Source organism: Bombyx mori, chromosome 22 (assembly GCF_030269925.1).
Source record: "Bombyx mori chromosome 22, ASM3026992v2".
Classification (NCBI taxonomy): domain Eukaryota; kingdom Metazoa; phylum Arthropoda; class Insecta; order Lepidoptera; family Bombycidae; genus Bombyx; species Bombyx mori.
Window position 1 is genome coordinate 10,790,074 of NC_085128.1, and position 12,757 is coordinate 10,802,830.

At 31.2% G+C, this 12,757-nt stretch overlaps 2 protein-coding genes and 1 long non-coding RNA gene across 4 annotated transcripts in view; 1 reads left to right on the forward strand and 2 right to left on the reverse strand.

Moving 5' to 3' along the window:
- The first annotated feature begins 164 nt into the window (after positions 1–164).
- Positions 165–3,942, forward strand: LOC134200920 (uncharacterized). Its single transcript, XR_009976032.1, has 3 exons — positions 165–1,769; positions 2,226–2,346; positions 2,438–3,942. It is a non-coding gene; the product is annotated as an uncharacterized LOC134200920 (long non-coding RNA).
- A 663-nt stretch (positions 3,943–4,605) lies between these two features.
- Positions 4,606–12,757, reverse strand: part of LOC134200994 (uncharacterized) — a 37,647-nt gene continuing 29,495 nt past the window's right edge. The window contains exon 3 of one of the 2 annotated variants that reach the window (XR_009976134.1): positions 4,606–4,933. The gene's annotated coding sequence lies outside the window, so the exon portion shown is untranslated. Of the gene's footprint in view, positions 4,934–9,396; positions 9,986–12,757 lie in introns of those variants that run through there. The other variant, XR_009976135.1, reaches the window with a different exon arrangement.
- Positions 10,640–12,251, reverse strand: LOC101738886 (iron-sulfur cluster assembly 1 homolog, mitochondrial). Its single transcript, XM_004926383.5, has 3 exons — positions 12,106–12,251; positions 11,709–12,000; positions 10,640–11,554 (listed from the first exon to the last, which is right to left on the reverse strand). Exons 2-3 carry the CDS (start codon positions 11,998–12,000, stop codon positions 11,451–11,453), a joined length of 396 nt encoding a protein of 131 aa, XP_004926440.1. The 5' UTR covers positions 12,106–12,251; the 3' UTR covers positions 10,640–11,450.

Genomic DNA, 12,757 nt, shown 5'->3' on the forward strand with positions numbered 1-12,757 from the left:
AATAATGTGCATTAGCGTAAAGTTAGATCAAATACATTTTTTCCATCCTCCTACCTATCGTTATGAAGGTATAAAAAAGATAGGTTATGAATTCACATAGGTAATATAAACAAATAAGTAAATATGTTCATTATTTATCTTTCAAAATTTATTTATTTACTAAATTATTTAAGAATGATAGGCATATAAATTATCCTGTTTTTGTGTTGTCCAGCTGGAGCACTGGGTATGAATACTCCAGAGGGTCCCACAAACAAGTTCGAAAAGGAATGGTAGCGAGCGAGGTGCGGACGTATTCTCGTGTGTATGCTTCGGTGGTTGCGGGTGAACCAGGGGGGTGCAACTCCCATACAAAGGAAAAGAACATTCAACTAGCGTCATCTTTAGGAACCGGCGAGGTCATTTTTGAAACGTTTTGGCCTTAATGAACTAATAAACTCACTAGATGGCAGATACGAGTTCTGACTCAATAAAAAAGGTTAGCGTACTTTGAAGCAGTGCTTCCACTTTTAGGGAATTCTCTCTTTTTTAGGGAAAAATAGCTGATATTTTGGATGATAAAGACAATTTAAAAATTCCAGGATTTAGGATATTTCTGGGTAAAAAGCAAAGCCTATACTAGTAACTCTTGTGAATTTTAAAATAAACGATAATTAAAGTAAAACAATGAACATTTTATTTTATGGAGAGAATGACATTAAGTCGAGTTGACAAGTAAAAGAATAAAACAGAGTTGTGTATAAAAACTATAAAGAAGGTTTGATTCAACAGTAACCCCCTAGTAAAGTAAATCATAGATTAAGCCACTGCTTTTTTCTTATGGATTCCCCAGAATCCCAATAAGTATAATCCGCCAAATTTTTATTTACCTGTTTTCGTTGATGTCACCAGAACTTACTTGTATTATAATATACAGGTACTTCATGTACCATGAAAGATTATCATGGTAATTTCATTTACGAAAACCTTGTAATTGTCATTTCACTTTTGCTAGCAGTTCCTTCTTCAAAGACTGAGGTGGAAAGATTATTCAGTGTTCTCAAATGTAAAAACTGACAAAAGAAACAGGCTTTCTAATGAAACCCTGAACGGCTTGCTTCATAGAAAGTTCCCAACTTTGCCAGCAAACAATTGCTCAATTTTAGAACCGAACAGTGTTAGGTTGCGTGCAGCAAAAGAATATAAAAGCAATGCGTCGACTTTCTTGAAAATTCTAATCCTATAGATCTATGATCTTCTGGGGGCGTTTATATTATATATACCTACATTAAATAATATGCTGTGGTTTATTTTCTGTATTTTATTTATGCTTTCTATATAAAGGATTTATGAAAGTTGTTTAAGAAATTTTAGGGATAAATTCAAAAGAAACTAGGGTAAAATGTGGTAAAAAAAACGTAAGTGGAAACACTGCTTTGAAGTTTTCAAAATTCCAGGGCCGTAAAACAATCTCAAAAAAAAAAAAGTTTTCAAAATGTCGTAACGCTTTAATTTTTTAAATCGTTTTTTTTTTATCTTGGTGTGAGTTATTTTACGTTGTAGTATTAATTTAGAGCAACTTTTAGCTTTATGAGAATATTAGACGATTAGACATTGAGAAACTCTGTTTTGAATTCTCTTTAGACATAACTTGGCTCCAATACTTTTTTCTTCGTTAGCGTTTCGTAAGCCTGTGTAACTATTTTCATTTCTTACAGAAAGTTTATTATTAAAAATCAGCATGCCTCGAAGATCGAAAATGAAATGCTATTTCGGATGCCTTAATAACGGTGAGTTTACACTATTTTCCCGGTATATTATTTGCTAACAGAATTATTATTCATAATATAATTAAATGAATTAGCACCAACTAATGGTCCTTCCTATTTCTGCTGCCTAGCTATCACATATGTTAAGTTTTGATCAAAACAGTCGGTATTAAGTCTCGTACTATCACACACACACCTCAGATAATAAAATTGTCTCAAGTGGGTGGAAGTATTTATGTTTTGCAACTCGGCGTATTATATGCTTATTGTCAAGTGGGTCCGAACTAGTTTTTTGGAATGATCAATCAGTCATGCTTTCCTGTTTAAATAAAATACAGCACAATTGATCTCACATCCAAAGTTAGATGATGGCATTCACGTTTTGTTTCCTGGTGTTTGATAACCAAGTTACACCAAGTGGCCTGTGACCACGTTCATCCTTCTACCCAATATAAAATAATGATTTAATTTTTGTAGACAAAGGTTTGATAATGACAAAATTTTATGGAAAAATTATAAGGAGCACTAAAATGTCTGAAATATGAAAAGATTGATGCACTATATTTGAACCAGAACGTGTTATGTAATATATTAATTTGTAAGTATGATTACATTAACACTAAATTTTTCATGGTCGTATTTTTTCAATATTTGTTACATACTTAAGATACTTTGTTTCTCCGTTTCAGAAGAGAAACTGATTCAGCAAGGAACGTGAACTCTCAAGGATCTTAATTTTTTTTATATAATTTATAAATTAATAATTGAAATAGTTCATAAGAACTAAATTGATGCCAATTTTGTTTTAAAATAGGTTGCTTAGTTCTTATAGTTATAGTATTACGTTTGAATAGTTGTAATTAGTAAGTTAGTAATATATGAAAATACTGATATAAATTTTTGTAAATAACCTTTTGTAAATTCTACGTGAAGATGATTTTAATTAATGATCAAAAGTCAACGGTCTTCAAAAGCATTATTTGCAATTATTTAGATTAACTGTGGAATATATTTGCTAAGTTGTGTTTTCTGTATGAGCAGATATAAATGAAAATGCCAAACATGATTATGTTTCTTACATTTTCATTATGTGAAATCAATATGCTTGTGACTGAGTATATTAATAATTTATTAAAACTTAAGTGATAGACAGCAACCCCTATGGCACTGCTGAAGTTTATAAGCACTGGTGACCACTTATCATGAGCCGGGTTGCGTGCTCGTCTGCTGTTGAGTGCAATAAAAATTTTCGAAACCCTTTCTATTATTTAGATGTAATATTAATGTACATTTAATTTGGATTAAAAGATAAATTTACATTTTATGTTTGTATGTGTATGTTTATAATTCATTTGCATGTAACGAACATCAGTTTCTTTTGTAATAAAATGCAAACTAATGGTTTGTAATGAATGTAATTAACTTTAAGATGATTTTCTTTCAATCTGCTGTTTGTTTCATCTAGTATTACCAAAGCTAAAGCATCAGAAACGTCAGAATAGAAATAATTTAGATAGGGAATAAAAGTATAACTATTGTAATCATGTCTAAGATTACTATAAGCGTCATTAAGTACAAACTATCAATATTTAAGAGTACTTTAAATCATCATTACATTTTTTAAACATTTTTTGATTTTTTTTTGTTTTTCAAATTATGTAACAAAACGTTTGTGCAGAACAAAATGTCACATGATAACATGATTGTGGGTTAATCGTTTCTTAAATTTCTAAATGTTTATAAGAATGCTAAGAATAATTTAGTATTCACTTTAGTGTGTGTATTATCTCTACAATGCTAGTTTAAATGACAATTATTGTATGACGAAGCATAGGTAGTGTTTATAGATGTAATATTTTCATACAAGGTCATGATCTGTCACGATCAACTTTAAGCAAGAACTGCTATCGTTAAGAAACAAATTTATTAAATTTAATTCAAATTGTCTACTATGTTTGTAATGGAAAGCTGACATGTTTATATTTCGCACAAATGACTTAATTGACATTGAATGATTTGATTATCCAGACTTAATTAACTTTTAGATAACTATCGATTTAATGTTAATAAGTACGCTAGTAGGATTAATCTAGAGGAGTTATTGTTATTCGAAATTTTATACAATTGTACATTCATACAATCTTTTAACAGAAAATTGTTTGTAATATAGGGAAATTAAATAGCTTACAGAGAATTACAGCTTTTTATTTTAAAAAACTGTTTTCTCTCTGTATAAAAAGATCTTATCGATTAGAATGCTGAACACAATGAAACATTCCTTAATATCTCATAAGTACTACCGGGAATTTCAGCGATTCTAAACGATAAGATTTTTTCATAAAGAGAGTTATTAAAAATATTAAAATTACTAAAAAAGCCGCCTGGTGGGGGGTAGGGAGACTAATAATCGACCGTAGCGACGCCTGCTGGACCGGGCTTTAACTAAAGCAAAAATAAAAATGAGAGTTGCGCATCTATCTCGAATATATTAAGTGTATAATCTATGGGGTGAACTGTTGGCGCTCGAAAAGGGGCGCACGCGGCTTGCCAAAGGAAAAGCCGTTCGGTCGCTACTCTTTGAGTCGCGCCGGGAGCCGACAACTAGAGTCCCTGATTGTTCGCGGCGCGCGATCAGACGCGGCTGCCGACGCGGCAGGCGTTAGGGTTGCTATACTGTTTAATTATCCTAACCAAAAAATATGTTTATGCTTAAAGTCACGTGTTTATGTTATTCGAAAATATTAAAATCCAAGCAGCATTTAGCTCCAACTAAATTCATTAAGAACCAATTTTTCAATCGAAGATTAAAACAACATTAATACTGAGAATGAATATTTATTTATAAAATACACTTAGATGTTTTGACCACAAAATTCGCACGATAATTTAAATTAATATTCATTAATATTAATTTCAATAAATGAAGTGCACAAGTCTTTGATGGAGTGGAGATATAGAGAGATAACTCTCAACAGCTGATCCTTCTGCATTTGACTGATCACTGTCAAATTTGTCCTCAGGAACAACAGTTTTCTTTTTGCTGGTTCTGATTGTTTACTTGTACTTGCTTCAGATATATTAAGGGGTGATGTGGCAATACACACTTGCCTTGCCTTTGTGTTCCTGCGCTGGAGCTACTTGGATAGCTTTGTCGTTACTACACCTATTTTCAAGTGGCTGGACATCTGGAAATATGAAATAATGTTATCAATTTCTAGGTACCCAACAAACTTATAGTTTGTAAATATATAGGATTATATGTGTACTGTAGTAGTAGTAGTAGTAATATGTAGCTTCCTAGTCATCATCATCAGCCCATATAAATCTCCCCTTGCTGGACACTGGCCTCCACTATCATTGAGAGGGTTTTTAGGCCTTAGTCCACCACGCTGGCCTAGTGCTGGTTGGTGGATTACACACCTAAGAAAATCCTAATAACATTTAGGTGTCCAGGTTTCATCACAATGTTTTCCTTCACTGTTAAAGTAAGTAAGTGATATTACATTGTGATAAATTTTCACTATCGCAAACTTCCTAGGACCTTATGTAATAGGAACTGAGGTCCACTTGCCCATTCTGGCTACTTCCACTAACTAACAAACTATTCTCCTTTTTTCTGAATTGTTATTTGATTATAAGATCTGTGAGTGTAACTAATTATTGACAGTTACACCTTGACTACAAGATGGCAAAGGTATATGACACATCTCATTTTTAGTCCTCTCTTCAATCTTCTTGATAATAGTGAGTATTAGTGAGTCTTTGCCGTTTCACAAATGCAGGCCGAGGTTCGCTTTGAGTGAATTTTCGTTTTCTATCTGCCCGACAATCAAATGTGGATGGTAAACAGTTTGGTTTGCACATTATTTCATTTATTTATTTTTTAATTTTTTTAATTAAACTGTATACCAATTAATTGATCCTTCAGGATTTATAATTGTTTTTTTTTTGACGATTAAAAACGCGTAGAAAGTTTAGGCATTATAGTTGATGCATGCGCAGTACATATATTTTGCATACATTTATTCAACTAATACAAATAGTTCATTAAACAAAAAATGAGTAATTTCGAAAGAGAACAAACGTGTTTTATATAAGAACAATCGAAAATGAATATTTACGAGTCATTAAAGATGAAAAAATATTAAAAATTGCAAGAAGGGGGCTAACTTGTAGGTATATTTTTAAATATTATTTTTTAATAAATAAATGCAGAACAAACAATTATTAATAGTGAACAATCATGAACAAATGATGAACAAACGAATTAAGAGAAAATAAGTAGAAAATATGAAAAAAAAAATTTTTGAGGGGCTAACTTCAGTCACCTGTTTAACAGAGAGTGGGCTTACTGAATTTGGCCCCCTTTTTTTTCAGATTTTATTTATTTTTAATTATTTGTTCGTCGTTTGTTCGTTAATTTTCAAAAGTAAAAGTTGTTTGTTCGTCTTTTATTTATTTATAATTAATTAAACAAATAATCACAATTAAGTTAGCCCCTTTTACTTGATATATTTAATTTTATCGCTCAGATTAATTAATTTTGATCAATTATCGTTTGTTCGACGACTGTTAGTGATTGTTCGATCATAAAAACAATTAAATTCCCAATTTTTAATTATTTTATATCTATTATGCAAACCATCACCTCACGCCTACATTGCGCATGCGCTGGTTTTGTCAGTCAGCTGGCAATGGCCGTATTTACTAGCGTTTTGTTAACAAGTGCGTTTATAATGTCTATTTATTTCTTATGTAGATCAAAAAAATATTGTAAGCTTCAACAATACTTCAACAAAAAAATGTCAGTGAAGACGGCCAATTAGTCCTTAAAGTACGATTAGCGCGGTTTTAATAAATTCAGTTATTTTTAATGATATTGAATATTAACAAGCACATAGAAGTTTCAGTGATTTCTAATTATTTTAAGAATATTTTAGGAGTACAACTTTCGTGTTAAAATGATACTATTCATTACCATGCAATAGGAGATAGTTATGATCTTGTATTTTATAATAAAATTAATAATTACTAAATTCATTACGTAGTTCAAAAAATGTTAATGTAATGCACACAAAATCTGTTTTTGTTGAAATGATACTTATTTATAAGTTAAAGAAATATATTGCAGGGACATTTAGTAGAAATTCATTTAATATGAAAGAATAAACTTGGTATATATATATACTCTATAAACAAGATTTTATTTAAAAAATATATTTATTTATGTCTATATTAACTTAATTATTATTATCGAGAAGTATCTTGATTGATATACATTACAAGGCTTCGTTTTTTTTCATTTAATTGTTTTTAAGATCGATCAATCACCAATAGTCGTCAAACGATAATTGATCAAAATTAATTAATCTAAGCGATAAAAATAAAGATATCTAGTAAGGAGGGGCAACTTAAGGGTGATCATTTGTTTAATTAATTATAAATAAATAAAAGACGAACAAATGACGAACATTAACGAACAAATGACGAACAAATGATTAAAAATAAAAATAACCCGAAAATAAAAAAGGTGGCGTGATGTGATAGTTTGCTTATTAGATATAAAATAATTAATAATTGGGAATTTAATTGTTTTTATGATCGAACAATCACCAATAGTCGTCGAACAAACGATAATTGATAATTGATCATCAATTAATCTGAGCGATAAAAATAAAGATATCTATTGGTCATGACACTAATCATAAATACCTCTTATTAAAATGTATCATCAAAACATATTTAGACATTCTGCTTAGATATTTCGGGAAAAAGGTTACCGACAAAATCTCTCTTCGGAACTATTTAAATAAAATAGTTTTGTTTCGTAGCGAGTAAAAAACTATTGTAAATTCGTTAAATTTGTAATAATTAAGTGATTTTAGAGAGGAAGTCGCAAGGAATGACGTTTGTAATTAAATAAATGTTCTGAAGGTGTTTTTTTTTATCACGCGGTCCCTTGATAAGTCTAAAATTTGAATTACTCTCAACTGAGAGTGAGGTAGCAAGTAGTAGTAGTAGTAGAGATAGTAGGTACGCCATATGTAAAAAATCAGTGTAGCAACTTTAAAAAATCGTCATATCGCTTACTTGGCAAATTTGAAGCACGACCTGTCTTAGATTTCACACATCTAAATCACATCATCTTTGCACATAACAATATACTTACTTCCTATTAAAGTATAAATTCTACAAATAATTAATAATAATAATAATAATAAAGCCTGTTTATTTCCAATCCATAATGATAATATATTACATGCGATTTAATATCTAAATATACTAGGGTAGAATTTCTTTAATTTTCTTTTATTCGCTAACGTTGCTTTCTCCTGTATTAATGATCGGAACCCCTTCTCGGGTAAAGGCCTCCTCCAGCTTCTTCCAAATCACTTTGTCCATGGCTTTCCTTATCCAATCGCTTCCTGCTATCGCTTTTATATCTTCTATCCATCTTTTTCTAGGGCGCCCTCTTCTTCTTTTTCCTCTTGGTCCTTTCCACATAGTTGTCTGTAATGTCCATCTTTTGTCTGTGCGTCTTGCTATATGTCCTGCCCACTGCCATTTCTGTTTTAAAGCATATTGTAAGGCATCTATAACTTTAGTTTTTTGTCTAATTTTTTCGCTTTTTACTTTTTGTATTTTTCTTATTTTTAGAACGCTTCTTTCCATTGATTTTTGACATGTTATTAGTTTATTTTTTGTTTTGGTGCTGAATGTCCACGTTTGGCATCCGTATGTAAGAGTAGGTAGGACACAGGTATCCAACGCAATTTTCTTTAGGTAAAGGGGGGAATTTCCCTTTCAAGATTTCCTTCAGGGACCAAAACTTTTTCCAACTCATGTTGATACGCCGCTCCACCTCTAGTTCTTCATTTTTGTCATCGAATGATAGTTGTTTTCCCAGGTATATGTAATTGCTCACATATTCAAGTGGCTTTCCGTTCAAGTATATGGCGTTAATATAATCATTAGTAACTATTTTTGTTTAATTTTCGTTCATTTTGAGGCCCACCTTTTCGCTTTCTTCATTTAAACTTGTTATCATTCTTTCTAATCCTTTGCTTGTTTCAGAAAATAAGACAATATCGTCTGCGAATCTGAGGTGTGTAAGCCGATCTTTGTTAATTCTAATCCCTTCCGCCTGCCAGTTAAGATTATCAAAAACGTGTTGCAGTACCATTATGAACAGCTTAGGTGAGAGAGGGTCTCCTTGTCTTACGCCTCTACGGATCGGTATATCAGGACCTCGAAATAATTAATAGTCAAAAATATTTAAAATAAAATGAGCCAAGAACGTTTATCGATAAAACCTAATAACATTAAAATCTTCTGGGCAGCACTAGAACCGCCATGTTTAGCGGCCAGGTGTCGTCACAGTGGCACGCATTTTTTTGTTGACGTTTCACTTCCATAGGTTTCATACATAGAATTAGTGTTGTAGGTACCTACTTAATAAACTCCATGGTTTCTTAACTTCAATCAACGAGCCACGAAACCATGGCGAAGGAAGTGACACCAGTTTTTGACAGCCAGTGACAGCTATTCTCAATAAATTTGACACTATGTAAGTCTTATGCCTTTTAGCTTAAACAGCCAATTTATACTTATAATGGAATGAATAGAATAAATAATATTTCTATCACAGGTAACATAGGGGAACCGTTGGCTGTGTTCGTTAATCGACCGCCCAAGTGCGGCGCGTGTAACGCTTTGAAAGGTACCGTCTCCGGATACCACCGCCGATTGCATTGTGATGTTTGTATTTCGCCGTCAACCACCGCTAGTGATAAGCAGCTCGTTCCCTGTGGATGCGTCGGCATGGCCTTAAGCTGTTAGGCATCCTTCTAAATAGGTTGTTATTGCCATGGTCCGGCTCCTGACCGACTTACAGCTGCACGGCAAAAATTGGCAACGTGGTACCTATATGTGTGAGTTCACAACGCGCCGTGTGAATAGTAATTAAGCAAATTATAATTTATGCAGTTAGGATTTTTTTACGATGTTTTTCCTCCATTTTGGAAGTCATTTGTGAACCTGTATAAAGTATGTATTAGATCAGAAAAAATATATATTTACTTGCGGTATTTGAAAACCGGCCTCAACATCAACCTACACTGTACGTCAAGATTTGAAAAAAATACTCGTTTTGCATGTAAAAAAATAGGTAAAGTTTACTTTGCGATCAAAACATGTATTCTGCGTACCTACTTTTTATGTTACGATGGATGCTTTACCTGCAAACACAAAAGTACACGAAAATTAAATAGTTTTTATACAGAAATGTATTTAACTATACATGTAAATGTATATTCGTTATAGATCCAAATATTCTATTTTAAGACTTTTCTTCACATAAACCTTGCCCCTTGCCAAATTCCATTATTCTAGGTCAACAGGAAGTGATCTACAGGTGTTTCTGAGTGATGAAATATTGCTACATTTTTCACTTATTTGAGAATTTTATTAAGTCCTTCTGCCGTGGAGTATTTGGAACTAATTTTAAATTGATTGCTGGGTATTCTTCCCACAGAAACGTTCTTATATGTCAGACAGCTGTTTTAATTTTAAAAGGTAACAAATTTAACAGATATTGAAGTCAAAGGGTGATATTCTTGTGTAATTTGGATTTTTTTTACAAAATATACTGTCACTATGTCTTCAGTAGAACATTAAAAATGAATTGAAGCATCAATTTAGCAATAGCTTCCAATTTTTTAATTTTATAGTATTTGCTGTTACTTTTGAAATAATGTTCAAAATGAAAAATTTGATTCATCGATATCAGCTATGAATTTCTATTGGAAAGCTTCATTTTATTGGATATCTAAATACTGCTCAGTATACTTTGCAGAATACAAGTCTAGTTTATTTGCAATTACAGACAAAAGTTCATTTGAAGATTTTATTTAATTAACAAAACAATTTAAAGCACTAATACTATATCACTATGGAATATCTTTTCAAGATTGTTTATATAAAAATGTTATTAAGAATGTTGTTAAATACTCTCTCTATAAATGTTTAGAATCATGTTTAACAATTAAATCCCTAATTGAATGAACAAATCACTTCATCTGTTCCAATTGGTAATTTGTACAGAAATGTATTCTTCTAAATTATGGTGATTTGAAAATTTCCCATTAGTGATAGATGTTGTAACATGATTGATAAAATTGCACTGCATTCTGTTATTTATCTATCTATCATTTTACTGCCCCCTTGATGTTAAGTAATTAGATGCCAACATAAATGTCATGACTGCTACTTTCAGAAATGAAATTAAGGCCTCAATGGCATTGGAAGTCATGTTAATCTTATTCATGAATCTTAAAGCATAATTGTTCACAACTAAAACGGTGACATAATAATATGGTAAGGAAATTTTATTATCAGTGTAGTTCAGATCCATTTTTCCCAAATTTATTAGATTTGGTAATAAATTCCACTACTATGTAATCCTTCATAGATCTACATAATTTAAAATCATCACAAGACAAATTTGATTAATATATTTTATGATGTACAAATTACTGTGTGCTCTTTAAATAAATATTACCTTTATAAAATAATATAGTAATTTAAAAGTTCATTTTAATATATTACTCACTAAACATATCCACAAACTACACAATTTTGCTATGAAACTTTAAGCTTCAAAATATATACAAATAGTATTACTAAATAGATCCATGAGATTAATTATATACTAAATGATTCTCCACAGCCACAAGTGCCTTTGATATTGGGATTATTGAATACAAACTCTGCAGATAGCTTGTCTTCCACATAATCCATTTCTGTGCCTGAAATGAATTTATTTCATAATTTAATTCAATTTCATACGTAAATACAATATTGCGAAGTGTATCCAATTACATAGTATTATCACAGATGTTTTAAAGTTGTTTATTGATCATTTACATTACCATTTTAATGTATTATTAACATCTTACTGACCTAATAAAGTAAGCTGTGCCTTTTTGTCTATTATGATTGTAACACCGTCTTGTTTTACTTCTTCGTCTAATTTTTCTTTGGTCTTCGCGTAATCTAACGTATATGATAAACCATTGCAACCTCTTTGTCGTACTCCAACTTTTAAACCGACATAACCTTTTGCCTCTTCTTTCTGCATTATTTCTTTAACCTTTTTCACAGCTGACGGTGTTAGTACCAAAGCAGCTCTCGAAGGCAATATTCGTTTCTTTACAGCCCGTACCGTTGCACTAGCTATAATTTTTGTGGTCATCTGAAATTATTAAAATTATTTTCTTACTATTTGTACTATTGGCTTAATTATAATAATAAATTTTATTTTTAATTAAGTTAATTATAGAAGGAACCTTGTACTTACGCTTTAATAAGTATAGTTTGGATCTTGACTATTCTTGACTATATTATTTTCATTGAAATTATTTCATAACTGTTTGACATAACTTTGACTTTGACACATGTCATAACAATTATTATTATTTGTTTAATTTTTTCACTGGGTAGGCAAAGGGGAGTAGAGTCTACAAGATCAAATCTTTTGTGACAAAGACCACGTCAGTTGAATTAAATGTGAAACGCACTCACAACGAACAATTTGTGCTCTTTAGCAGAAATGAGAAGAACGAAGTTGTGTTAATTGTTTTATTTTGTTAATTTAGTGTTTCTTCGGCCTTAAGCACTTTAGAATTATGTTGGCTTATTAAGTGTTTAGCATATTGGAAAGTCCACCAATCTGGGAAAATTTTACTATTTTTGTTATTTCATCTTACCTGTTGGTCTTCATGATACTTGGGAACATCCATTAATTATCTATCTCATAAAAAAATTTAAATAAATTTTACTGGCTTGGAAACAAAGTCTTTTAAGCCATCTATCTCATAATTTAACTTTCAAAGTCCACAGATTAAACCTAATATTTGCGTGTGACTCTTTGTTCTCGTCTCTATTGACTGAAATATTAGAAGTGTATTATTATCTATGTTAAATATAGAACAGATAAGGCTGTATGAGCT

Bases quoted from the DNA above. Each gene is read 5' to 3' on its own strand.
- LOC101738886 (XM_004926383.5), bottom strand. From the start codon at position 12,000: ATGACCACAAAAATTATAGCTAGTGCAACGGTACGGGCTGTAAAGAAA. The intron at 11,555-11,708 runs GTCAGTAAGATG...AATTCATTTCAG, and splicing joins GGCACAGCTTACTTTATTAG to GCACAGAAATGGATTATGTG.